The 26,035-nt window shown below is 35.3% G+C and overlaps 1 protein-coding gene across 8 annotated transcripts in view; it reads left to right on the forward strand.

Annotated features, from left to right (window-relative positions):
- Nucleotides 1-26,035, forward strand: part of ARMC2 (armadillo repeat containing 2) — a 70,274-nt gene that overhangs the window by 19,551 nt on the left and 24,688 nt on the right. For all 8 annotated transcript variants that reach the window (XM_074862247.1, XM_074862242.1, XM_074862250.1 and 5 more), the window contains 7 exons: nucleotides 6,086-6,156; nucleotides 9,907-9,999; nucleotides 13,887-14,062; nucleotides 15,374-15,476; nucleotides 17,461-17,681; nucleotides 23,020-23,165; nucleotides 25,384-25,483. In XM_074862247.1, the coding sequence (XP_074718348.1) occupies nucleotides 6,086-6,156; nucleotides 9,907-9,999; nucleotides 13,887-14,062; nucleotides 15,374-15,476; nucleotides 17,461-17,681; nucleotides 23,020-23,165; nucleotides 25,384-25,483 (910 nt within the window). The remainder of the gene's footprint in view (nucleotides 1-6,085; nucleotides 6,157-9,906; nucleotides 10,000-13,886; nucleotides 14,063-15,373; nucleotides 15,477-17,460; nucleotides 17,682-23,019; nucleotides 23,166-25,383; nucleotides 25,484-26,035) is intronic.

The raw sequence follows: 26,035 nt of genomic DNA on the forward strand, positions 1-26,035 counted from the left end.
CAGCTGGAGTGCTGGCTCCAGTTCTGGGCTCCCCAGTGCAATAGAGATATGGAGCAGCTGGAGAGAGTCCAGCTACTAAGATGATAAAGGGAGTCCTTCATATGAGGAAAGGTTAAGAGAGCTGGACTGTTTAGCATGGAGAAGAGGAGGCTCAGAAGGGGTCTTACCAATGTATATAAATACCTGAAGGGAGGGTATGTTGTGACACCCTTGTTGGTTGTATTGCAAGAGCTCTTCCTTCTCCCCCATGGCAAGCACTCAAAAGAGGAAAAACTAGTTATTTTTAGAGACTTACTGGTTTTATATACTTTCACAACACATCCGCACAGCTTTTCCCTTTGTAGTCCATCTAGAATTTGGGAATCTTTGGTTGAAAGGAAAATACACAACTGCTTAAATAGCCAAATGATCCTTACCAATAGAAGGCATGCCATCCTGGATACTGCTAGCATTAAAAATAAACCCAGATTACACTGTAGATATAGTCACACTCTGAATATACATGTCAGTAACATCTCAAAGAACAGTCTTTCTAAATGGCATACCTGTTTCAGGATTACCCATGACTGGGGGGACTGAGCTCTGATCTAGTCTGAAAGAGCACCTTTGTGCCTAGTAGTCCTTTTGATACATCTGGTTTGCCTGAGCGGGCCCCCAGGATCTGCTTAGCATTGCTCTAAATCTGTTCTTACCACTTAGTCAAATGTCTTGATTTTGGGGTGTAGATACATCCCAAATTGCTCTCCTAGATGTTTGAAGACCTGAAAACATCGATATATCAAGGATCCAGGATAAAATTTGTAAAATTTTGAGTCACATTTTTTGGTTTTAAAATAACTATAATAAAGGAAGTTTGTGGGGACTGAAGGAAAATACATTGGGGAGAAATTGACCCACTCTTGGGGGAAAATGGAAGAAAAAAGAAGGGTGGGGGAATGCATTAGGGTGAAAAACATGAAGGCAAAAGTTGAAGGAGAATTGCAGGCAGGGCACCTCAGCAGCACCCTCTATTTGCAGGAGGCATCTGAGAAGATTTTTGGTCACCGTTAGAAGACACTGAGCAAGATGGACTTTCAGCGTGAACTATTATAATTTTTATATATTTTTGTTACGTAAATGTCTAGTGTACTTTTAAATTAAGTATGACTATTTTTTACCTTATCAAAATAAAGACAAAAATAAAGGGCACTAAGGACAAACAATGAAACTATCAGGGGCTTAGATTTGTTTACGAGGAAGGAACTTAGAAGATTAGAACTGTGGTTCTATAGATATAGAAAATGCTCTGCGGATATAGATGTGTCAAAATTGTATGCTTATAATTACATTTTTCTGACTTAAGAAAAAGTGCATCAGAGAAATAAAAGGAAATTGAGAAGCAATAAACTCAAATGCCTTAGAAATTTATTTAAAAATAAACTGAATCCTAACCCCCAACTAAATACTACTTTACTTTAGAAAATGCTACTAGAAGTTAGCAGTGAGGCCAGCATTTTATCAAGAGCACATGGATAATAAGAGATCTTTCACATGGTGGCAACACAGACTAAGGCTTCTTATCAGGAAGGAACTTCTGAAGAGATTTTTCTGTGAGTGTCTATACTTACCAGTTTTATGTCTTCTTCTGATACACTCAAAAGAGTTAGTCAAAGAATAGCTTTTGGACTAACTAGACCATGTTCTGTTTCATATTTTTATAAAATGTATGTAAATGTATGTTCTGTAAATTTTAGTAGTATTGTAGTTTATGCAGGTGATGCCTTCAGAAGTCAGTGCTCTGCGTTTTTTCAAGTATATTCCAAGTTACCTTTTCTGGTTTAAATGTTTCTGATGTTTGAGATATACTACTATTTGTAAACTTTTGTGTGGAACTGACTGAGAGAAAATGGTGTTTTGTTAGTCTCCATAAAGTCTGTGGATGTTAAGCCTAATATTCTATTTCTGTCAATGAACCACCACCAGTTTGGAGGTTCTGATGTCTTCAACCACCCCCCAACCCTAAAAAAGTTGTATTAAGCAGTCATGTAGAATTTGCCAACAAAAGATACCTATAAATACAAAATTAGGGTGCTCTGCAGCATCTTGTTATCTTCCGGATCACAAAGTTGGTAATAATCTTCATTTCCTTGTTTAAAATGGAAATCAAATGTATTTCCAGACACCAGCAAGTGTCTACTGTGTATGGCTTCCTCACGGCATTTACCCAGGGCATGTTATGCACTGTCTGCCTGTGAGTAGCTCTCTGCCTTTGTGAGACTGTTCAGATTCCGGCTGACATGGGGTAGTCCGAGTTCCAATCTGTACTTCAGGAGAGAGAGTCCACAGATTCAGTTTACATGGGTCCAAGAGAAGAGGCTTATAATGTCAGGAGAAGCAATGTCATGTGAGATCTCAGCACTTGCAGAAGCAGATAGTATGGGGCTTACCCCCTGCTCTTTTGCTCATTCTGTGTTATTCCTACTCTTCTCTTTGAAAACTAACCCTCATGTTCATCATCCTTTATTGCACTATCTCAGTTACTGTGCTCCTCTGTTCTTCTTCCACTTCCGTATTTTCTGGTTTTGCCTCCCAAAGTTATAAGAATATGTAGGTGTTACAAGAACCTTACCATGAGGAGAGGGAGTGTCTAGAGGTAATGCCTTTAAGTTTGACAATTCAGAAAAGATGATCATGTTCTCTCTTCTTTCTAGTTAAGCTTCACTACCTCACTGATCAAAGGTGCTTGTTACAGACAAATCCATAGAGAAGCATTAACTTGATGCTATTAGGCTGTGTGTCCCTCTTAACTGGTAACTAAATAATTGTTGGGGCACCAGGGCTACATCTGTGCTAATGATTAATAAAAATTAAACAAAGGAGTTAGTCTCTGTCTTGGTGGCTAGCTGCTGTGTCATGGGTTGTGTTAATACAATGAAAGTATTTTTAACCCTCTCCCTACCACACACAAAGTATTGGCTGGGAAGATCCCTAACTCTTGTTTGTCTGCGCCCTGTGCCAAGGCATTTGTCCACAAAAGTACTACCTTTCTTGCGCCAAAACTGTAGCAGTGACCATGCTAAGGATCTAACTGTATGGCAAGGTGTGGCCCAAAAATCAGGCCCATTGCCAGACTCTGTTTTACAAGTAAAGAGGTACCCAGATTCTCAGATGTTTAAGGCTCTGCAATATGAGGAAAGAGCCCAAGCGCTATTCCTCTGTTGGGATCTCACACTCATGTTTGAGAAGCAGACCTTGCTGTTGTGTGCAGGTTTTTTGGCGTGAGCTAGTCCAATTCTTTGCGTCTGGGATGTTCTTAGAAATGTAGTTTTCCCTGGAATACCACTGAAGGTGAGAGTTTGCAGATTTACCATTAACAAGGGGTTAATGTCAAGAACAAGCAAGTAAGTAAACACCTAGAGTTCCTGAATAAATGCTGTTTTCACTTAATTATACATTGTTTCACTGGCGAAAAATACTGAACACTACTGCAGTGCTGGCTCACCTTCCCTTTGGAAGTCCTGGTAGTCTGTGTATGTTCAAGAAAGCCATGTTCCTCATAGGGGCTACTGTGATCTCTCTTACATGAGAAGGATAGAGATGATCCAGTTGCCAAGTTCTTTTTCCTCTGTAAGTCATCAGAGCCTCTGTCAGTTGATTTCTTGATGAGTCCCTTATCAGATGATCAGATTTCTGCCAATTGACTTTGTTTCCAAGGCAACCACTCTCTTGACAAGCCAGTTCCCTTCAATAGTAGGTAACTTATTTTTTAGAGTAGGCTGATTACATTTTAACTGCATAGTTCTTAACAAGATATTGCTGCTTAAGTTTCAGCCCTATGTGAAAGTGAAAAGATAACAAAGAAGGAAAAGTCTCTGTAACTAAAATGGAGTTGGCAGCATGGTAAAGATACATAAAGGGATTTTATAATCTCTCACAAAATTCATAAATTGTACATACTCCCTAAAGATAAGCCTGTGTATCAGTCATTCTCATTTATGTATGTATTCAGTGTATTCTTTTTCTGAAAATAATGAGAGTTCCAGTTAAGCTGTTTAACTTATGAGGATGTTTCCCAAAAGTATGGATAATTCTGTGAATACCAGCAGTACAGCAATCTGCTTTCCTATTCACATAGGTCTCTAAACTGGTTGATACTGGTGTTTAAGAAATCATAGGTTCCAACCAAACTTTTTTTTTTTACACAGTTCAAACTTTGACGCGGTCTTACCCTTTATCTCTCATATGTGGTTCTATCTGATAAGTGTTCAGGTTACCACGTCCTTTGCTTCAATGTCTTTTCAGCTGCTTTTGTTTCCTACAAAACTTGCAGGATTGTCTTTGTTGAGGTTTCTTGGATTCATCCTGTGGATTTACATTTTAGGGGAAGAGGCACAGACAGGATATAGTTACAAAACTCTTCTTCTGAGGAATGCAAACTCAGACATCCATATTCATGTAGGCAGATAGTATCATCATGCCTACATACAATTCTGAAGATACTGATTTCTGAATATAGCTGGGTTAGTATTAGGTGACTAAAGTTGTTGTTCTCTTCCTATCCAGTGTCCTTTCAGGTTATAGTCTTGATTTCAAGGATGGCTGAACCTCGTAGAATCATTTCTTAAACTTTCAAAGTTTGTAGGACAAGGTATTTGCATAAATGGAACCAAATACTGGACTGTATTTAATGTGTGCTGTAGAAACCCTCTTTCTTACAGATGTCAGCCTATTTTAGGGTAGAGATGCAAGCATTGTGTGTTTTTTTTTTTTTTTTTTTTTAAAACATTGCTTCCGCAGAGGAGTAGGAGTTGCCATATATGATCTGAAATAATTTCAAGATAGTTTGTGTAAACATTTAGATTTTGGAGCACTTAAATCCTCATGCTGTAAAAAGAAAGCATTATTCACTTGTTAGCCATAATGAAGCAAGTGTTCCTCTGTAATGTGATTGCTTGGGAAATTTTTGACTGATCACAGTGAGCTATCCAGTCCCTTTTGTAGGGAAGTGATCTTACAAGAGCTTTGTCTTTTATTCTGTCTCCATCTGTTGATAGGATGACTTACATCTTCTGTCTGGACTGGCAGACAGGATTTAGGCGCCGATCCAGCAAACCACTTAAACAACAGTTTAGCTTTAAGCCTTATAGCAACTAAATTAACAGGTTATGAAATAACATTGCTAACACAATACTGTTATCTTTGGAAGAAAATTTAGAAGATTAGGTTGTATTCGTACATGAACTGTAAATGGAATAAGAAGCGTTAAATTAAACGTACACTGAGAATAGGAAACATAGATTAAGACCTTTGTCTTCAGTACAGAATTTAAAGGAGGAAAGATTCCTGTTTAATAGCAAAGAGAGTCTGTATATTTCTTTTAGATCAGTGCTGCTTGAATGTGTGGCTGGGCAAATAGAATAGATTTATCACAGATGTATGTAGTAGTTTCCCCTGGCCAAAGAAAGGCTAATCATACAATCAACAGGAATTATGGCATTACTCACTGTTGCTTTACAAAGAAATGGCAACATACGTGTTTCTTGTTCTAGCAGAACTAGTGATCGCTATGTAGTTAGCAGTAGTTCACAGGAAAATCTAGAAATTCTAATACTTGCATTAAAGGTTACTAAAGTGTTTGTTTCTTTGAAAATTCTTCTCATTAAATCTTTTAAAAGTGTTAATTCTATCAGAAGAAATCACTGTCCATGTGAATGGATGAACTTACAGTTTTAAGCTAGTTGAGTTTATATGCAGTTAATGAAACTGATGAAATAAAAATTGGCTCTTTCTGAGCTTAGTTTCATTCAAATTTCAGCTTTATTGTACAAGTGGAAATGCTTTAGGTTTTGTGTTCCATAATGGTGACCTCTTGTGGTGTAAATATGTCAATATTTCTGAAGGAGCTTTCTGTAATACATGCTGGAGGAAGTTGTATTTTTATGTCATTTTTAATGAGCACGTAACCTACTATCTTAGTAAAATAACTCATAATCTTTTCCAATTAGTTATTAATATGCAGATCTCATACTGAGTACATGTGGAGAAAGGAGCATTTTGAGCACTGTATTCTGATATACTTTGTGTGTATCTATACTGTATCTTTTAGTGACGAGATGAAAAAGCCTGACACTAGTTCATCATGGCCAAGGAGTACAGGCTGGAAGAGAAGAGTAACAGGTACTTTATAAGGCATTTCAATCTCCTGTAAAATATGTGAAATACAGTCAGATACAAATAATCTAATTTTTGTGATTTGAAGATCTCTTTCTTCTTTATTCACTGAACAATATTTTTGGTTTTCTAGATGTATTGGGTTTTTTTACTGTTGTTGGTAAAGAGAAACAATATTCAAGACATCTTCACTCTAAAAATCTGTTGATATTTTCTCTGTTTTTTCCCATATGTAAGCTTAAGAATTTGCCAATCCATTAACACCTTGTTTGCTCATCACTTTTTGTAAACTGACGTAGCTGCACAGAAGGGCCAAGGTATATTAGCTGAAGATACAGATTCTGGATTGCCCTGTAGGGATGCATTTTGCTAATTTTACATAACAGATTTTAATTAATACTTCCTCATAGCTGGCACGTTTCATACATGGCAAGTGCATATTTGAGAGTCTGGTATGGAAACCTGAAGTTTCTACTCTGCTATTATGTTTTATTACTATTTTTCTAGAACTGAGAAGTTGCATTATTCAGGATCATTCTGGCGAAGACTGTAATGTGCTCTGCTTTCATTTCCTTCAGAGGAGCTGAGAGTATTTACCATGTCATGGGAGTTAGTATTCTGTGGGGCTGTATTTTCTCTGTTTATAAGCCTTTTAATTTATTTGTGCTATTTTATTTGGTGTTGAAAAAAAGTGTGTTATTAGGATTGTTTCTTTTTATATCTACTTTTTTTAACATCATGTCACTTCCTTAGTTTGTGCATACTTCATCTTTAATCTCAGAATAAACAGTGGGATAGCAGTAGGAATTCTCAATCATTTCTCCTCTATAGTGGGGTCTGGGAGGGAGTGTTCATTTACAGATTATTTCTATTTTCTGATATGATTTTTGTTTATACTTTCACATTTTAGAGAGGAGGTAGACTGTTTTAATATTGATATATTCATAGCCACTCAGTATTCCATGAAAAGGCTAAACATGATAAGTCAGGCAGTACACAGCTTTTGAAAGCTCAGTGTTGCTAAGGCTCTTGTATTTACATGCTAAAAACAGCAACCAATAAATGTAGACTGATTAGTGATTTTTTTTTTTTTGACCAGAATGCAAAGCTGTGGTTAAGACCTATGAAAAACTGAGACAATGAACTTCAACTTGCTGAATTCTTTTGCTTGAGTATTTTTGCTGTTGAATTGTGATTCGCTTGATTAGAAGGTTCAGGACAGCTTCTGCAATATTTTAAATACAGATAGTGCCATAACTTTTAATCAGCACCTTAAAAATCCCCCAGGACCAAGACACATGCAAGTTTACAATTTATTAATGTTGCTTTTCTTTATAATAATGTATTTCCTGTTCATTCTTATTGCTAGGATTAATATTGTTTCGTAAAAGCTGATTATCTTTTTTTTCCCTAGTTACAAGTGATATTTTTTTAAAAAATTATGCCATTATGACTTTTAGGTTGCTGTATTTTTCTGATGAATGTGAGACAACTGCAGCAGAGTGGCACAAAAAATCAGTTCTTTTTGTTCTGAACTAAAAATTGAATGGCTTTCTTAATTTTTTTTTTTTAGTGAAAAATTGGGTCATAACTGCAAATACATGAAGTATTCTATTTCTTGCTTAATAAAGTTAAGCATGTGTGTAGTTAGAAAATCAGTCCCATCTTTCCCTTTAAGAGAGGTAGCTACAAGCTGGAAAGAAAATAAATAATTGAGGCAATATGTGGGTTTTGTGGCAGGAAGGAACAGTGCAAATTATTCTAGTGTTCTTGTTTCAGCTGTGTTCTTACATTATCTGGAGCAGAACTTTCACTTCATTGCAAATGCTGCATAGTGTTTTATTAATTAAGCTACTCATCAATCTAAATAAGACTATTAACTTCGATCTAGAAAATAAAGGTCTGCAAAATAAGTAATAATAATATTACCTAATAACATGTACTTCTACTAATATTTATATATGCACATACCAACAATATATAGTTATTGTAATAACATACCAGTTTATTACTTACGAAACAGCATCATTGTATAATCTGTTGAAATTTAATTCATAGATTCATTCTGTGTAAAATACAGGTAGACAGTTAAAGTTAATACAGATACACAAACAGAGTCTGGATTCTTTTTTTAAAGAGCAAGCTTTTAAAATAATCAGGAAGGTTTTAATTGTTTCACTGTTCCAAGTAATGCTCAGTAGACAGTCATTTTTTAAGGTCTGAAATACTGTTCTCATAATGCAAACCTCTCAATATCAATGTTCTCATGTAGTATAGTATTTTTTGTGTTTGATAATGATGATGATAAGAATTTACATTGTCATTTAAATGAAAGAGCTAGTAATGAATGGTAGAACACACTTTCTGACAAATCTGTCACTTAAAAAAATGTATATATTCTAGTCTTAATGGCTTTCTTCATGTTATTTAGTGAAGTTGTGTGACTTCTATTTCCCTGTTTAAAAAAAACCCAACCAACCAACCAACCAAACCCCATCTTTATAACAACAACTTTGGTTGCCTGCAAGATAAGGAGCTTAACCTAATCTTGAACTCAGAAAATATGCCTACATGCAGCTTGTAAGGTTGTTAGATCCTTTAAAACTCAAGTTGTAAAACTGCTAACTGTAGTGTGCCTATGGACAAGACCAGAATTCTGTCGCTTTACATAGCGCCAGGTGAATGTGAAAAGGATGTTCAGCAAGTCGGAATAATTCCCAGTGATACTGCATCCATATGAAAGTCAATCCTGGAATCCATTTTTTAATAAATCATGTTTCACCAACTCCCTTGTCCAATCTGAAAACAGATCCATGTTCCCAATCTTGTTTCCAGAAGAATTCCAGACTGCTGTTTTTTTGGTCTACCAATTTTTAACTTGATGTCTGCTGATAGACATTTTTGTCTTTTGTTTTTGAAGCAAAGTGTAAAAAAAGGTGAAATATTTTTTAAAACTTCTCTTTGTGAAATGGACAAGGTTTCTGATAATGAACAGTAGCTCTTTCTCAGTCACTGTGGAAGAAATTGGTTGAGTGTGGCCAAGAAAACTAGGAGTTGGTTGCCCCCAAGGTTTCTGACATGTTTATTGGAAGCAAAACATCTTTCAGATATCTGTAGTTTGCTGTTTATTTCCCAAGATGCTCTGTGAGAAATTGTTTAACGTAACAAAGACTAGGGGGGAAACATGCATTTTGCAAAAACTTAGTCGAGAAGTTCTCAAAACTAATTGCATGAAGTGATTAGAATTGCTAACAGGATGTAATAACAAGACTATTTTACCCTAACTGATGAAAGAGTCAGTGAACCAAGCTTAGTGTAACATTGTGCATGTGTACTAGATAAAATTGTACAATCCTAGAGGATTGTCTATAATATGGATATTTTTTAACACACAATAAGCTGTCACGTGGACACAGAGCTGAAAAATAGTAGGACATGTTGATGTAAAAGTAGCCATTACCTTCCAATTCAGCGATCAAATGAAACATTAATGTCAGCAAGCAAAAACAAATCTGGCTTTACAGTACAGCTTTACATATCAAAACATTTATCCATCTAGTTTTGTTTGAAACTTTTGTTTTTGAGAAAATGTAAATAAGAACAGAAGCTTGAATAGGTAAAATAACCCAGAATATAGCAAAATGTGACATTTTCTTTTTTTATCTGACTGATAAATAAAGTATTTGTAGCTGTGTATTTGTGTAGAAGTTGAAACTTTCACTGAATATGTGCTTTTGTTTTGTATGTATTTTGAAGGCTTAGAGGATGAAACAAGAATAAATGAATCAGAAGAGGAGGAAATCTTTTGGCATGTAAAGATTCTACCAATTCTGCACGAACTGGAAAAAGGTGGGTAACACTGTTCTTGAAAGGGTATATTTTCTGTACTGTTTCCTGCAGGAAACATGGGATTCATTTGTGTTTACTACAAAAGAATAACAGTAGTTGGAATATGTAGCCTTTTATGCTTTCCTATGTTCAGTGACTTTGCAGTGCAAAACTGTCCTGGGCAACCATCTGTAGGTGGCCCAGCTTGAGTGGGGTTTGGACCAGATGACCTCTAGAGGACCCTTCCAACCTCAACCATTCTGTAATTTTATAAAAAAATTACTGGTTTAGAGAAGATCTTGTCTGATTAAATTACCTTATTTTAGACAACATAGCTCTGCCAGCTTAGCAGTCAGTGATGAGGTAATAATTGTAAAAATAAAGTATTGCACGGATTCACTTTTAAGCGTGAACTGTATTGGAGGTCTCAATTAATTTTAGAAAACTAAGGAAATCTTAATGATAGTTTCCATTTGTGCATCAAGTGTTAGATGTCTCCGAAAAGAATGCAATGACCCAGAATATTGAAGCAAAATTGAGTAAATTAAGTATGGCTTGAAAGAGTGAAATCCATTTCCATGTTTCATTCAAAAGGTTGTTTAGTTGCCTTCTATTAGACATTGTATTTATTTGAATGGTGGGAATATAGAAAATAGATTTGTTTTTACAAGTGATTGAAAGTGAGTGTCAAATTAGGGGATTGATTCTGTTTTACAGGATCTTTTGCAGTGTTCATTATAGCATGGTACAGATTAGAATTTTTTTTTGCATAATTTTGCAGATGTTGATGAGTATGAAACACCTGTATGGTACCGAGTGATTCCCAAAATATGTCATTATTTTAAAAAGACAGGATTCTCATTCCCACATCTGTCACTGATTTGTAGAAAAACAGTGATCAGGATTTGAAAACAGCTATGCAACTTCATATTTTCCTTGCTTAATGCTGAGATTGTCAAATATGAGCCACTGAGTTAAAGTTTTACACAGTGAGATTTTCTTTGAAGGTAAGCAAAATATTATTTAGAGGTAAAATCTAATTATGTCTCTCCCTTGTCATGAATGTATCTAAGGAAAATCAATTTTCATGCCCCTTTTCCTCAGTCTTTACTTGATTTGTTTAGTGTGTTGGGGTTTTTTTAGTTTTTTTTAAAAACTTGATTATGGCTTGGTTTTTCTAATAATAGGTGAAATTATCTAATGGTACTTTCTCACTGGTTGATTGAATGTAGTACTACAAAAACCTTAAAGTTAAGAGTTTTGCTGCTTCTCGAATATTCACACAGATTGTAACTGAATTGCATCATTGTCTCCTGCAGCTGTGTGTTATATTGCTTTATTTAGGCTGTTTACTGCACAATTGCAGTTCTTCCTATCACAGTGAATATTAGAATTCCATAATTTTAATGTTTTTAGAGGGTCTGTTGGTAATTCAATATTTTTAAATTTTGTGTGCAGTCACTTGCTTCATACCTTTCAGCTAAATCCCTGTACATGCATTTAAGTCACATTTAGTTTTTAATATATTAATAGAAAAGCCTTTTTCTTCCCCTTTCTCCCTCAAAAACATTTGTAGAAAACTTTCCATGCGAAAACAAATCTGAAGTTTAACCGGGAACTTAATTATTGTCTAAAATCTTATGAATATCATGCATTTGAGATGGTTGTTGCATAACAAAAGCAAATAGAATCCTGAAGTCTCTTTTTTCTAGAGGTGCTGTAGCAAATCCTGGTTTAGGATCCTGACAACTACACCAATTTGTCACAAATGGGTGGAATGCACCTCACTCAAAGGAGAGAAGCAGCAATATGTTTTATTGAGGTGGTTCAGTAAGTTTGATGCCGTTTAACAAAGTTTAACAGTAGTTTACCAAGGTTCAGTAAGTTTGATGGCAAGGTTCACCTTATTAATTACTGCATGGAAGAAACATACAAAGGAAAATTGAGTTAGAATCAAGTTAGACTCACACAGAGACTGGAGATGTAAAAGGGTAAGGAAGACCCTCCGGTTTTTTCACGAGGTTCAGAGTGGAACCCCCTTGCTTTCTAAACTCCTGATGGAGCTTAGGTGCAGCCAGGTGCAATCGTAGTCTCAGACTTGGACAACAGTTTATGTCTGATTATTTATACAAAGTTTATAATAACTAATATTGAGTAGCTACATGGATTAGTAATGTTTCATTAGTATTAGTAATGTTTCATTAGTATTAATTCAGCATGCTATCAGTCACGTACCAAAGATCTGCCAGTAGTAAAAGGTCTCTGCCTTGAGGAGCAACCTTGAGAGGTGTCTCAGCTCCAGGGGAGATCACCACCATGCAGCCACACTGCCTAGCAGGGAGAGCTCAAAGAAGGCTCACTTAAGCTGTCATATTTATGGAATAAAGTGGTTGGCTTGTAGTCAAATTACATGCGATGGGAAAGGTATGCATGAGACTCCTTTTACCCACAACTTTCTTTGCTGCTTGATAAATGAGCCTTGGAAAAGCCACCTGCTATTCATGTGTTAATCACAGGATTGGTGTTCCATCATCATATGCATCAATGCTCACTGTGTCACTCTGCTTTGTGGATTTTCAGAGAACAGATTGAAACTGGAGGAGTTCTTGGCCCGGCTAAGGTTCAGGCCTTTATATCGTTTGGAGCCTGTATCAAACCAGTGCTAGTTTGGTTAAGGGGTTGAGTGCATCCATCACAGGAACAAATACTTTATTTTGTTACATTGTAGTGCTTAAGGGAGGATAAGATTCAGAAATGTCCCATGGGGTGAGTGATGAATAATTTTTGTTGTTGTTAATTTTGATGAAATGGGGTAGAGACCTTTCAATTTTGGTTCCTTGCCACTCCTGTAAGTGCCACTGCTTACTGGAGCAGAGGGTTTAGAATCATGCTAAATTTTGTTAAATTTTCTGCTATGATGGGAATAGAAATGGAATAGTCATTGCTGTTACTTGAGCATGATGATTGCAAATTGAGAGCTTCCAGGCACTGCTCAGCATGAGAGGTAGGTCCCTGAATCTGCCTACAGGTTTGGGGCCTTAGATAGAATGTTTTTTGTCATAACTTCCTGTCCATATGTATTTCATCACAAGTGCTTTGCTTCCTTGAATATGACTCTATTTCAGCTGTGAAGTACATCCTGGGTAAATGCAGAGTTTATACAGGCAGTTTAAGTGGGTTTATATGGTGCTTTATTAGTGTCACCTTGTAGACAAAAGCAAATGTAAGAAAAGGAGAAAACCCACTCACTCTTGAATTTTAAAAACAGGCAAGACTTTTCTCTCTAAAGTAAAAATGTACATGGTTCCCTTGTGTTGAGATGCAGATTTTGTAATAATTTACTGCAGGTTTTATTTTTGTATTTTTTAAATAGTGTCTGAGGGACTTAGGTTAGGAGGTAGATGACTCTTTTGTCAATAGGCCAATGGTCCACTCAAATATATCTTGCACCTCTACTATGCATTGGAGAGTTGTAACGAGTTTTTACATTCACTTGTTCTTAATCCCAGCAACATTTGCACGTGGGCAGAAAAAAATTCCTTAACTGTCTCTTTTTCACATGTAATGTTTGGTGGAGCTGTTTAAAGAATATATTCAGATTCACAGTTTTCTGGTAGACATTTAGTCAATCTGATTATTAAGCGTTAAAGGTGAGTTTCATTTTTAGCTTTAGGTATTATTTTGGCTCTGATTTCTTGGCTTGAGTCTCTTCTTTTTGAAAGAGCAGAATAAAACTGTTTTTGAGGATCGTGTTACCATTTTAAGAGATTTATTGGGTGCCTTACTTTTGTTGTTGTGCAACCCATTCTTTATTTTGTTCTGTGTCTTTGTCTACTAAGATGCTCTGGAAGAGGTGGCACTGATAATTATTTTTTATTTTTCTCTCCCTTCCCACCCTCTTCAAGTAGAAGACAACATAGAAAATCTTTGTCTGGCTTGCACCAAGCTCTATCAAGCCTTGAATGAAGGGAATATGCTTGGAAAAAGATTTAAGAGAAGAAGTGTGCTTCTGAAGACATTATATAAACTTGTAGATGTTGATTCAGATCCGCTTTGCCTGAAGCTGGCAAAGATTATTCTGGCTGTAAGTGTTTTAAAATGCTGATTGGTAGAATGTGAAGCTCAAAATCATGAATTACAACTTGTATTTAATTTTTCATTTCATACTTCTAAACTGTGTCTAAACTAACCCTTTCCTAAGCACATTTTCTTGCTATACGAATACTAGTCTCCCATTCATCCAGATCAGCGCTTGTTAGAGCCTATTTTTTGCAGAGAAATTACATCTAGGGGAGGAAGGAGGGACACAAAATAGGATAGCTGGTGTATGGTGGCAGGAATATTGCTTAGGCATGGAAAAGAGACAGTGTCCTAAGCTGGGATACACATGCAGGGATTTAAAAAACCCAGTAATTTAAAAAATCACACATAGAAATAAAGCTTAGTTTTTGAATAATATCTTGACAATATTAAACACCTTTATCTGAAAATACCAAACCAGGTTTTTTTTGAAGAGAGGAAGTGTAATTATCTCTTTCTCTAGTATTTCCAGTTAAAACTCTCAATTAAGTTGGTGCTTTTGAACCAATTGGTTCAACTTCTTATTAAGTATGTATGGACAGTCACTGGTGAAATGATACCAGCTAGCATTGTCTTGTCGACATTTTAGTAATTTGTGTGTGTGTGCATTGGGGGGGGCAGTTCTCCTTTAAGGTAGTGTGTGTTATTTTAATCAGAAGATATAATTAAGTATTCAGATACTACATAGATGTTAAGTGGTGCTTATTTAAAAAAAAATAATTCTGTTACAGACATTTTTCTGTGGAATCTTTTAAAAATCATGAACAAGGGAAAAAATTGCTCTTGAATTGCAGAGAAAAGGAAGAGATTTATCATTGAATGTTTAACACTTTTACTTCCCTTTCATGATCTCTCAATAACCATTAGTACATCATAAGATCTTGTTTTCTGATATTTGATGATAACTTTCATTATGAAATGTACTGTTGTACTGGAGTTCTTTGCAGTATGGCCATGGATGCCAGACCAGTGAGTCTTGTGCAGAATTTCTTTGTAAGAATGAATTAAGAGAAAAAAACATACAAGTTATCGATATACTACCTGCAGAACGTACATAAAAAGTTTATATATCCTCTGTTACTTTAAAGTCAGTCAGCACAGTTTGCTAAACAGAGCTTAAACTAGCTAGGTTTCAGAGTCTTTTAATTCTGCAAACTTTTCTGTTTGGCTCAGTGTACTGTCAGGGTTTCAGCTGGAATTTAATAGTTCTGTGGGAATACAAGTTTGCCATGGTGTCTGAACTTGTAAAATGTTATGGTGCATTTTTGTATGTAGATTTCAGTTGTGATTTTTATGTCTCTTACTTTCTTGGCAGATGAAAGTGGATGGAAAAAATCTTCTCAGTGTTTGTAAGCTTGCATTTAAAATTTGCAGGAATGAAAAAAATGATTACATCATTCAAAATGACAGATTGTTGGGTATGTATTCTGTTCTTGGATCTAAGTTAGATATTGAAACTCAATAGTTAGCTTGATCATCTTTCAGGAAACATTCTCAGAGTTAACTTAGTCACACACTGAAAATTGCCTAGTAGGTCAAATTAATGGTCCATCTAGTCCAGTATTCTGTGTCTAACAATGCCGATAGGGATGCTGTTTAGGGAGAGCACAGAAGCCTACGTGTTTTCTGTGATTCATTTCCCCTGTACTACCCCAGTGTCCAGAATTGTTACATTCTATTAGGGACATTAAATGGTCCATCCCTGCCTAATCTTTTTTTAGTCTCTGTTTATAGATCTTTTGTCCATTAATTTGTCTAATTCCTTTTTGAACTTCCTGATTCTGTCTGCCTCTACAATCTCATAGAGCAACAAGTTCCAAAAGTTCTCTGTCTGCTGTTTTAAACCTATCCACTTTTCATTGTGCCCCTGCTTGTAGTTCTGCAGGATTTGTAAGAGTTTCTACAGTCAGCTTACCCTCCACTTTCATGATTTTTTTTAAACCACAGTCATATCACATAGCCTGTGCCTTCTCCTCTTCAGACTGAGGCATCTCAGCCTTTTAGCTCTCTCTTTGAAAGGATATTGTGTCATTCTCTCTGTTGTTTTAGTAGCCCTTCTCTGTACCTTTTCCAACTCCAATAGATTCTTCTTGAGATGTACAGAACAAAACTGTCTACAGAAGTCAACATGCATCTGCACCAAATTTTATAGAAGTGAAATAATGCTGCCTGTGTTGTTGGCCATCACCAGAAAGGATACTGAGAACAGCCATTGGCTTTTTTTAGCTGCTGCTGCACATTGAGCCAATGGTTTTGGAGAATTGTCAGCAATGACTCTGAGATCTCTTTCATGATTGTAACTGTATTTGTGTCATGCACACACATACACCCCTTTCAAATATGACAAATATGAAGAAAATTACAGTGTATGAATGATACTTGGTGTCATTGATGGTCATTCCTTTCATTAAAACTTCATTATGTTTTATTAATGTAGGCCTTGAACTTGCAATTGCTGCATGTGCATAAGTTAAAGCATATGTGTATATCTGTGTAAACTGATTTCTCACATCACTACAACCCAAGTGATTTATCTGACCACTTGGCAGTTGGTGAGGGTGGTGAGAGTTTGGACAGGAGCCTAGAGTGTATGTACTTCATCCATATACACCCATATACTTGGAGAGTTTCAACCTGAGTTGAGACAGAAAAAGCTTTAGAAATCTCTTAAGTTTAATGAGGTGGGAAAATGTTTTTATTCAACTGGCTAGAACACAGGAAGGATAAGTAAATGTTAGTTTAAATCAGTTACTAGAAATTCAAAAGAATAAAATTGGTTAGGATTACTTATTTATATAAGATACACCCACCAAATTCAGAATGTCTCAATTTGACTGTGAAAAGTACATTGGGCTTGTTCTAACAACTGTTAGTTTTAACATTTCAGATATCCAACAGTGGTAACATAAAGCAAAACTGTTACAGTAACTTTACCTACATAAAAAGTAAATCTAAAAAGGCTAGGAACAGGCTTCAAATATCAGATTCGAATTAGGCATCTGTGCTTTTTAGTGCTCCATTTGAGGTGCTTTAAAACATTTGATTTTTAAGGAAGCAGTGGGAATAAACCTCTTTAGAATGTCTCAAGTTTAGTACACAAAATTCCAGGCACACACAATAACTTTTGCAAATCTTGATTGATGATTTCAGTGATTACTGCTGTGTGTTTACAACTGGTGCTGGTTCTTGAAGCCTGGAAGAACAAAAGTCAGGTCCATTCTCTTATTCATCAATAATTGTTTCTTGGTTTTAATCCAAATACCCAATTTTTCTAGCCCACTTACTAGAAATGTAAGAGTTCAATCTGAGTTTTTTTTCCCAGTTGTTAATCTCTTCAATGACTGAACTGTATTAAAAATAAATGTTAATATTAGGCTTTCTGAATAATGATTTTCCTTTTAGATTGTTTGTTGGAGGTCCTGAGAACTGAAGATCTACAAAAAAACAATGAAGCTCTCCTGTATTGCATGGGAGCTCTAAAATTCATGTCTGGAAATACAGTACTACTTAATGAAATGGCCAACAAAGGAGCTGTTGAAATGTTTCTGCAATTAATGAAGCAGATTAATAATATAAAGGAAAATGACATACATTTCTCCGACTTGGGCCACCTATTAGTCCAGGTTAGCACTTACTTTTATTTCTAAAAGTACACACTTCAAGGGCAAATTAAAATTTAATTAGAGGAGATAAGCTAACCCTGTGTGCCACTGACAGAGTTGTACCTATATTTGAACAGGATTTTTTTTAGGAAGTTTACATGAAGTTGTTCAGGGCCTAAATTTAATTATCATAGATGTTTTTGTGTAGTCAGTTTTAAAGGCTTTAGAAATTCTGAAGTTAATAGAAATATTTTTAGGTACCTAATAAAACCAGTTTCTTATTATTACTTTATGGTGCTGACAATGTTCTGGATATTATAGTTAACAGATAAAAATGTGTTCCCTGTCTAAATTCTTTAAACTGAAATAATAAATACAAACTGGTTCTGCAATACTCTAGGAGATTACAAAAAGCTGTTTATTACAAGAATAATACATTTTAAAAAATGCATAGGTAAATATAGCAACGTTTCTTTGACAAAACGTTCTTGAAGACCTGTAACCTAAGGAAGAGGTAGTTGTAAAAGCCAACACTTTTTTAATCTTTGAAGGCAGCAGGCTCAAAACTATCTTTTCACATACGAGGTACCTTGATGAGTGGTGGCTATGAAGACTAATCCTTTGCCCTAAAACTGTTTAAAACTTAAGTGTTTTAGAAAAAAATGGTTATGTAGCTAAATTTTAAGTTATGCATAGGTTATGGGGGTTTTTGTATTTGTCGAGGATTTGCCAGGTAGATTCCTGGCATTTGTCTTGGAAATTACTGATGAGATTAGTGAATGGTGTAATTGTAGGCTTTTGGGGACTTCATAGGAAAATATGTTGGACAATTTTCTGAAGTAGAGTTTACACAGAAGTTCTCTACTTACTATGCCAGATTTGTTTAATTCTATACTAACTTACAAACAAGGAATTTTATACTACTTGAAATTATATTAGAAAACAGATAGCTCGCATCATCATGTTACTATTACTGATTTTTGTCTGTTTATTTTAGTGGAGCTGTGAGGTATGTCTCTCCAGAATACTGTGTGTAATCTTAATACAAACATAAACAGATTAGGAGATGCTATGAAGCACTGAATTAAAAGATGTGGCTTAATACTTTGGCTAAGGAAGTCCCAAAGTGGCAAATTGTTAAAGACTGGGAGAATATATGATGAAACTGGAATTTTGTGCTTGTTGTGTTCTTATTTTCTTTCCTATCTGGTTGTGTCATCCTTAAGTTCCTATATGAATTACAAAATTCTCTTTTTATACAGTTCTATCTTTAGAATTGGGAATGTTAACTTTTTTGTGGCACTATGAATTCTCCAAACAATTCTAAAATCATCTGTGCCATTTTGTTGATATTACGGCTTATATTCTATACAAAAATTGTATATGGGATTTCCAAGCCCTCTTTTTCAGAGAAGGTGTACAAACATCAGGTCTGCACATAAGCAAGATTTTAGTGACCATATTTTCCTTGAATGCTGCTAGTTAGACTTTTTAAGTCCCAATACTACTGCAGTGCTGCCTTAAGCTATTAGTTTAGTTAGAAACACCCTTTTGAAAAGTATTGAGGAAGGATTGGGGGTCCAGAATAGGTTCTGTTCTCAGTGTAATTTGCAAGGTGAACACACCTAAACTATAAGAAAAGTAAGTTTAGATGAAGAAGTAGAGTATGATGCCTCGCATACAGAAGCTGTGCAGTCATGTCAGTGAGTGGAAATTTAGGTTGCAGTTTTGGTAGGCATTTTAAAACCTAAATTACAGATACATATCCTTTATGTCTTTTCATGTTTATATGGTTTAAAAATATTCATCCTTCTGAGAGCAGGAAGGGGATGGTTAAAAGCAAAGCATGTTGCTTTACTGACATTTGCTGGCCGCTGTTGGCATTAATCATATAATACATATAATGGGAATCCTGTTGAGTAGAATGAGGTGAAAATTTATCTTAAATAGATATAAAAAGAAGTTTTTGCCAGTTGGAGCATTTAAAAATAACAAATTATGTCCCAGTAATAAAGCTAATGAATCAGATTATTTTCAACTGTTTGATTAGCTGTCTGAACTTCCCCACAACTTTGCAGAATTTTTTTTTTCTTCCATTATTTGTATGTGGATAAATTTAGGGTTTTAAATTGAGGGTTTAATTTGCAAATGTTTGGAAGGAAAATGTTACATTTTACACTTTTTGGGGGGGGGTGTCATTATTATCTGTGCTGTTTTTAGTATGATTGGAAGTGTAGCAAAACTATTTGTACAGTTTGAATAGACTGGCTGTTTCTAAGAAGGCCTCGAGTATTTTGTGGAAAAGTCAATATGACAACTGTCTCTTACTGAGGTTGCTGTTTCACTTGTTTATATCCTCTTCCATAGTAGTACAGATACTTCATTTTTCCTGTGAGAAAAGTAGTGATTCCTGCTGCTATGGAATTCCTCTGTGACTTTCTCATATCAGTTTCTTCAACAAATCTACATTAATGTGCACCATTTCTTCCACATGAGCTAATTGTTCAGTCATCATAGACAGATGTAGGAATAGTTGTTTTCAGGGATATAGCATCAAAGAAAGTTTCTTCTTTGATTCATGTCTTCAGAATAAAGGAAGTGTTTGTGGCGTACTTTAACTGGTAGCAAAAGATCAAATATCCAGTGACATACAGAAATAATGAATAAATATGTGTCTTCAGGAATAGAGAGCAAATTATATTGGAGGAGAAAAACCCCTTAAATACTCACAGTAGTGTCCGAGGGGAGCTCTGCCATCTCTTAATCCTGATAACTGAAGTATCTCAGTTAACTGGGACCAACTCCTCATTCTTTAACTGTATAATTGCACAATCACCAGATGGCAGTGTTTTACGTAATCATGGCAGGTCATTTTTGTGGTAATATAGTCCCTCTCTGATTTCTTTGTTGTTACACAATGGATTTTATGCAGAAGTCCCACAGTACAAGAATAAAAATGTTTGTAATCATTATTATTTTTCCTTACTAGAGGACATGAAACCAAGATCATCTTTGACTTGTTTTATGTTGCTTCACCTAATAATCTGAGTATATTTATACAGAATGTGGTAATGCTTATGCAAAAGGCAAGGCTTTTGAAGTGTCACTGACAAGACTTAACAAGTACTTCATGTTCCTTAATTGAAAAGCACTTAAATGTCGTCGTCTTTAAAAATAGCGTTTGTCTGCTGTTAAATTTTCTGTTTGGGTGAATTTGATCTTTCACATGGCAACGTAAGGATTAGGGCTGGTGGGACTGCTAAAGCCAATCGTTACGCATTTCTCCCTGAATCATGGTGTCTGCGTGAAGCAATCATAATATCTCTTGAATTCATCTGCTGTCTGGATAGCTTCCATTATTTTTTAATTTGTACTCTTCAAATTTCACTTGCGTACTAACTGTTCTTTTGTGGATATATACTTTGTGAACTTCTGAATTTCATTGTCTCACACATTTAAGTGTATATGTTATTTTGCATTGCTTTTCCTTTCCAACCTGTCTTTGTGTGAGGATGCCTCTTGATAGAATTTACTGCTGGAGGATTTTGAACAGTCTGTCTCAGGCAATGAAAAATTTTACTCTTTTTGGAGACCTCTGCACCATTATATATTAGTAAAGATTTTTTTTAATTATCTAATACGTAACTGTCTTTTCTGCAGTGAAAGCCTTGGTCTGGGTTTGAACAACACTTTTAATATATGGTTTATCCTTAATTTTCTTTATTGTGAAGTTTAGCTAGAGCTCAACAAGTATCATCCTAGGCTGACTGTGAACATCTTGTATGTGAGTGCTGAACGGAGTCTTCTGCGTCTCTTCCATTTGGCATGAGTTTTTCCACCAAAACTATTGAATAGCAAAGTATTTGATCAGAATATTTTTATTTTAAAATATTTCTTAAGTGTTGTGTTGATTTTTGAAGCATTGTGACTTGTGAAAGAATGCATATCTGGAATTGTATTTTTTGCAGTTGTTAAAATACCAAAAACTTCCAGGTATCTTCTTAAAATATGATCAATATGAAGCAAATGGCTTCTATAGGTTCAGTTTCTGTTTATTCTGAATATAGCATACATTTCATATTTAGTGCTGAAGTAAAATCCATTCACATATCACATTCACATTAGCACATAATTTTTTTCCCCTCTGTACCTTGCTTCTCCATTTTGACGCACTGTTCCTTCTTCTATTGTTCCATTACAGAACATTGTGTGGTAACTGAAGACATGTACACTTCTGTCAAATTTGCTGAAATAGGACAGCAAATTTGAAAGCTTCTGGAGAATGGACAAAGTAGTGCATAGAATCCTATGATCAAAAGCTCCTCAGGCACAACAACTTAACCTGCTCTTTGTCAGGTTTTTCCTTTAAAACTAGCAGTTACATATCATTGGACAAGCAGTCCAATTCAGTGATAAAATACTTAATTTCTAGAGTTTTTTTTGATTACAAACAATTTGCGTAGATAGTCTTTGTGCCTTACCAAACTACATTTAAAACTAAATTGAAGTTAAATAGCTTACTCTTAGAATAAGGCAAATTTGAAGACTTCCCATATTCACATTAGATTAAATTACTTCGCATTAATTTTATAGTAAGTTCTGGTTTAGATCAACAGTTAACTTACATATCATTGCCTGTCTGACCTTGGCATTTGAATACCCTTACCTTGGAAAAGAACCAGAACATTTCAAAATATGCAATAGCTGATTCATTTTGCATATCTACAAGTGATAGATATTTTATGCTTGAAATAGAACAGTATCTTCTGAAAATATTTTGGTTTCTCCAAAATAAACCTGAGGACTTAAGCTTTTCATTTTTGTACTGAGTAGTGGATTTCTCTTGATCTTGATTAACTTTCAAATTTTTAAATCAAAATGTTACTGTCTTTTAAAATAATTTCATCTTCATTTACAACCTATAGTTATTATCAAAAAAGCTATTATATATCAGTATTAATTTGCAAGAATGTAAACTTGCAAAATTAGACCTTATGCAAAAAATCGCTTTATCCACAGCATTTCCCCTAATTTCCAATTGGTATATGGTTGTATAAATGCATGCAAGATTTTAAAATATATGAAAGATCACATTTCCCTCAAAGAAGGAAGTTACATGCAGGCAAAGACCATTATCAGACTTTCATTTTCAAACAATTATTTCAGTATACACAATTCTGTTACTTGCACATTTCCTGTTATAATTTATTGGTAGATACATGCCTGCAGAATGTTAACAGGGCATTCAGACTGCCTTAGACGTTATAAATGAGATCTGAGCCTTATTAAATTTTCAAAACACTGTGGATTCTGTTGTAAACGGTTGTGATTAATAAATCTTTAAATATTCTATATGCAGCTGACAGCTAGTTTACGAAACTTGGCTGACTTACCTCCGGCAAGGCGCCAACTCCTTTGCAACGGTGCAGTCTCTGAGCTCTGTGTGGCGCTAGAGCAGCGTATGAATGATAAGGATGTATGCACCTATATTGTCAGGATATTCAGGTATGTACAGAACACACGGCTATTTCTGCATGCAGTCAGTGTTCCTGCTTCGAGTGACCCCAAAGAGGACAGGATCGAGGACTAAAATTGGAAGATTTACATTGAATTGGGTTTTTTAAAAGCTCTGGTAGTTTTTAATGTTTTTGTATGATAATTGTGCCTCATGAATACTGATTTGTTTCACTGTAGCCATACAAACTGTGAAAAATATTTTGTTGTATTGTGTCATTCTGTGATCCTGCAGATTCTGATTGAGATTTTTGAACTACCATTTCTTATATTTTAAAGCTGCATAAATTTATTAAGTATTTATTAATCATATTTTAGGCCATGTTTAAAAAAAAATGAGAGAAATTACACAAGCTTAAATTAAGTCGGGGACTGTGTGTTGTGAAATAAAATACAAAAGAGAGAAAATGTGATCAGTGTTCATTGTTTTGAGCTGTCACAGAGTGTTTGAGGAGATTAATCTGTGGGATCAGGGCTTGCCTGTGCAGATGGAAGTAATGGAAGAATCTGTTTTATGAGCAGCTCAGTGCCTGCTTCCCAAGATGTGCTTTTTAAGAGCGAGATCAGTATGAGTGAATCACCCAAAAAGATCCTTTTGTAGTCTGAATAGTTTCTCAGTCAAAAAAATCTTTCAGTTACCAAGCGCTAGCTTGCGATGTCCAGTGCTAAATTGACTTGCAAACAATTTAAGGATTTTGAAGAAGCTGTGAAATTAACTGTTCGTAATTTCAGGAGGAGTTGGGTTATAAGCACAATTTATGAATGCCATTCTGGGTGAAGTATTTGCCATTGCTGCTTTGTTATTGTGTTGAGTCATGGTGCCTGTGACTCCATGTTCACTGAGATTCTGCTATGAATTTCTTTTCCTGTTCATCCCCTCCAAATTATCCATCACGTTCTCCTTGCTAGATGAGATCAGGTTGTGCTTTGAAGAGCAGCTACATAAGGGACTGTCATTCCTTAACTCTCTACAGCTTAAAACAGGCAAATGTGATCCTTTGCAATTTGTGCTACTTGTATAGCATGTGAATTGCTTTCCCACTTCCATGCCAACCTTGTCCGCATCTGTGTCTCTAATTTTGTTCCTAAAAATGAGTTGAGTTCAAGCAATAATTACAGCACTTTGGGCGTATTTACTTCTTCTGAGGAGAGAGCATTTCTTTTACTTGGAAAATGCTGTGAAAAGTGGGGTATGGGTTTGTAATTAAATGTAATCAATACTTACACTGTAATTCTGAGAAGGACATTTACTTGATCTAGAATTCAATATGGAGCAAAATTAATTTGTCTTATTTAAAGTTTCCCACAGCTTCAATTTTTTTTCTTAAGTTTAGTGAACTGCATGCTCCAAGGATACAAATTAGCCATAAAATCAATTTAATTAGCTTTCTGGAAATTGCAGTTACCAAAAAAAAATTATACTGTGCAGTACAGAGCACAGATTTGAATTTTGTTGTGTCTTCTAGTAATACAGAATTATTCTTTTCTCTCAGTAACTTTAGGCAGCTTCTTTGTAGAGAATATGTTCAATCTGTTCTGATTATTAATTTCTCTAAATCTGTAAATCTTGTTATAATTGTTTGTAATTGAACATACACACAGATATTTGCTGTTTTGACTACATGGGAAGTAAGAGGTTATCCTAGTTTGTTGTGTTATTGCCGTACTTCTGGTATGACCAAAGCATGTCTAATTCTCTATTTTTGTAATGGTCAAGGTGAGCAGTATAGGACCAAAGCAGCTGTTAGAGAATACACAGAGACAAAATCATGACTGCAAGAAGGCACATTCTCCATATTTGCTGATCAGAGATGTGTTGTGTTAGTGCTGTCGCTGGGCTCTACTGGACGTGCCGTAGGAAGGGACCCTTTATTTCCTCTCCTGTCTGACTTCCCATGTCATCTTGAAATTACAGTTCTCCTTTAACACTAAGAAGTGCTGGTGTTAGCATACTGTGCCCATATGGCAAGCAGGTTGGGAAGCTCCTTATGTTTGCTTCTTCCCGTAATTCACTGCAGCAAGGATAGCTAGACTTCTGTTGTGCTCTTATGTAACTGCATATGACTCTACTAGAAGTCAGAGTATTGGCATTCATTTTATTTGTTGGAAAATACAGCTCTGAGAGTCAAAAGCAAAGTGATTTAAAAAAAAAAAAAGCTTTTGTGAAAAAAAGTGCTTTCATTTATATTTTATTTTTGTACCTTCGTAGCAAACTTTCTTCCTACAATGACTTCTGTGGAGCTTTAGCAGACTGCTCCAGATGTTACATCTTATTTTTAGCCCTACTAAACAAACACCAGAAGCAGCAGGTCAGTTTTTTTATCTCTTGATTTTTATATATTAATCCTCTGATGTGTCTGTGTATTATTGTGTATAAGCTTGTTTTCAGTGACCTAGTTTTATGCATTTACCAAATAAAAAATTTTAAATGGTTGACAGCATTTCTAAGTGGTAAATAATAGAAATGAAATAATTTAGATTAAAAATTCAAAGCAATACAGAGGACAGGTAGTTGATTGTCTGTCCTTTGCATGTGTAGAAACAGTCCTTTGAGTACTTAATTATTTTTTTTAGTTTTAAAAAATACTTCTTAAAGCAAATAGTTTATTTGAATATTTAATAGGAAATGGTTGGGATTTCTCCTGCCCTCCTCCCTGGCAAAAGAAGTGTGAATTTTCCAATTAAACAATTTGCAAGCAGAGGAAAATTTGTTCCTTGATAACTGCATTAAGGTATCAGAATGTCTCTCTCCTCTACCAGAGAGAAGCATCTGCCTAGAATACCACATTTGGAACATTCACCTAGAAATAAATGTTTAGAGTTTGTCCAAATGCCTCTTATTACAAAGTAAAACTATAAGA

The sequence above is a fragment of the Strix uralensis genome, chromosome 3 (assembly GCF_047716275.1).
Source record: "Strix uralensis isolate ZFMK-TIS-50842 chromosome 3, bStrUra1, whole genome shotgun sequence".
NCBI lineage: Eukaryota > Metazoa > Chordata > Aves > Strigiformes > Strigidae > Strix > Strix uralensis.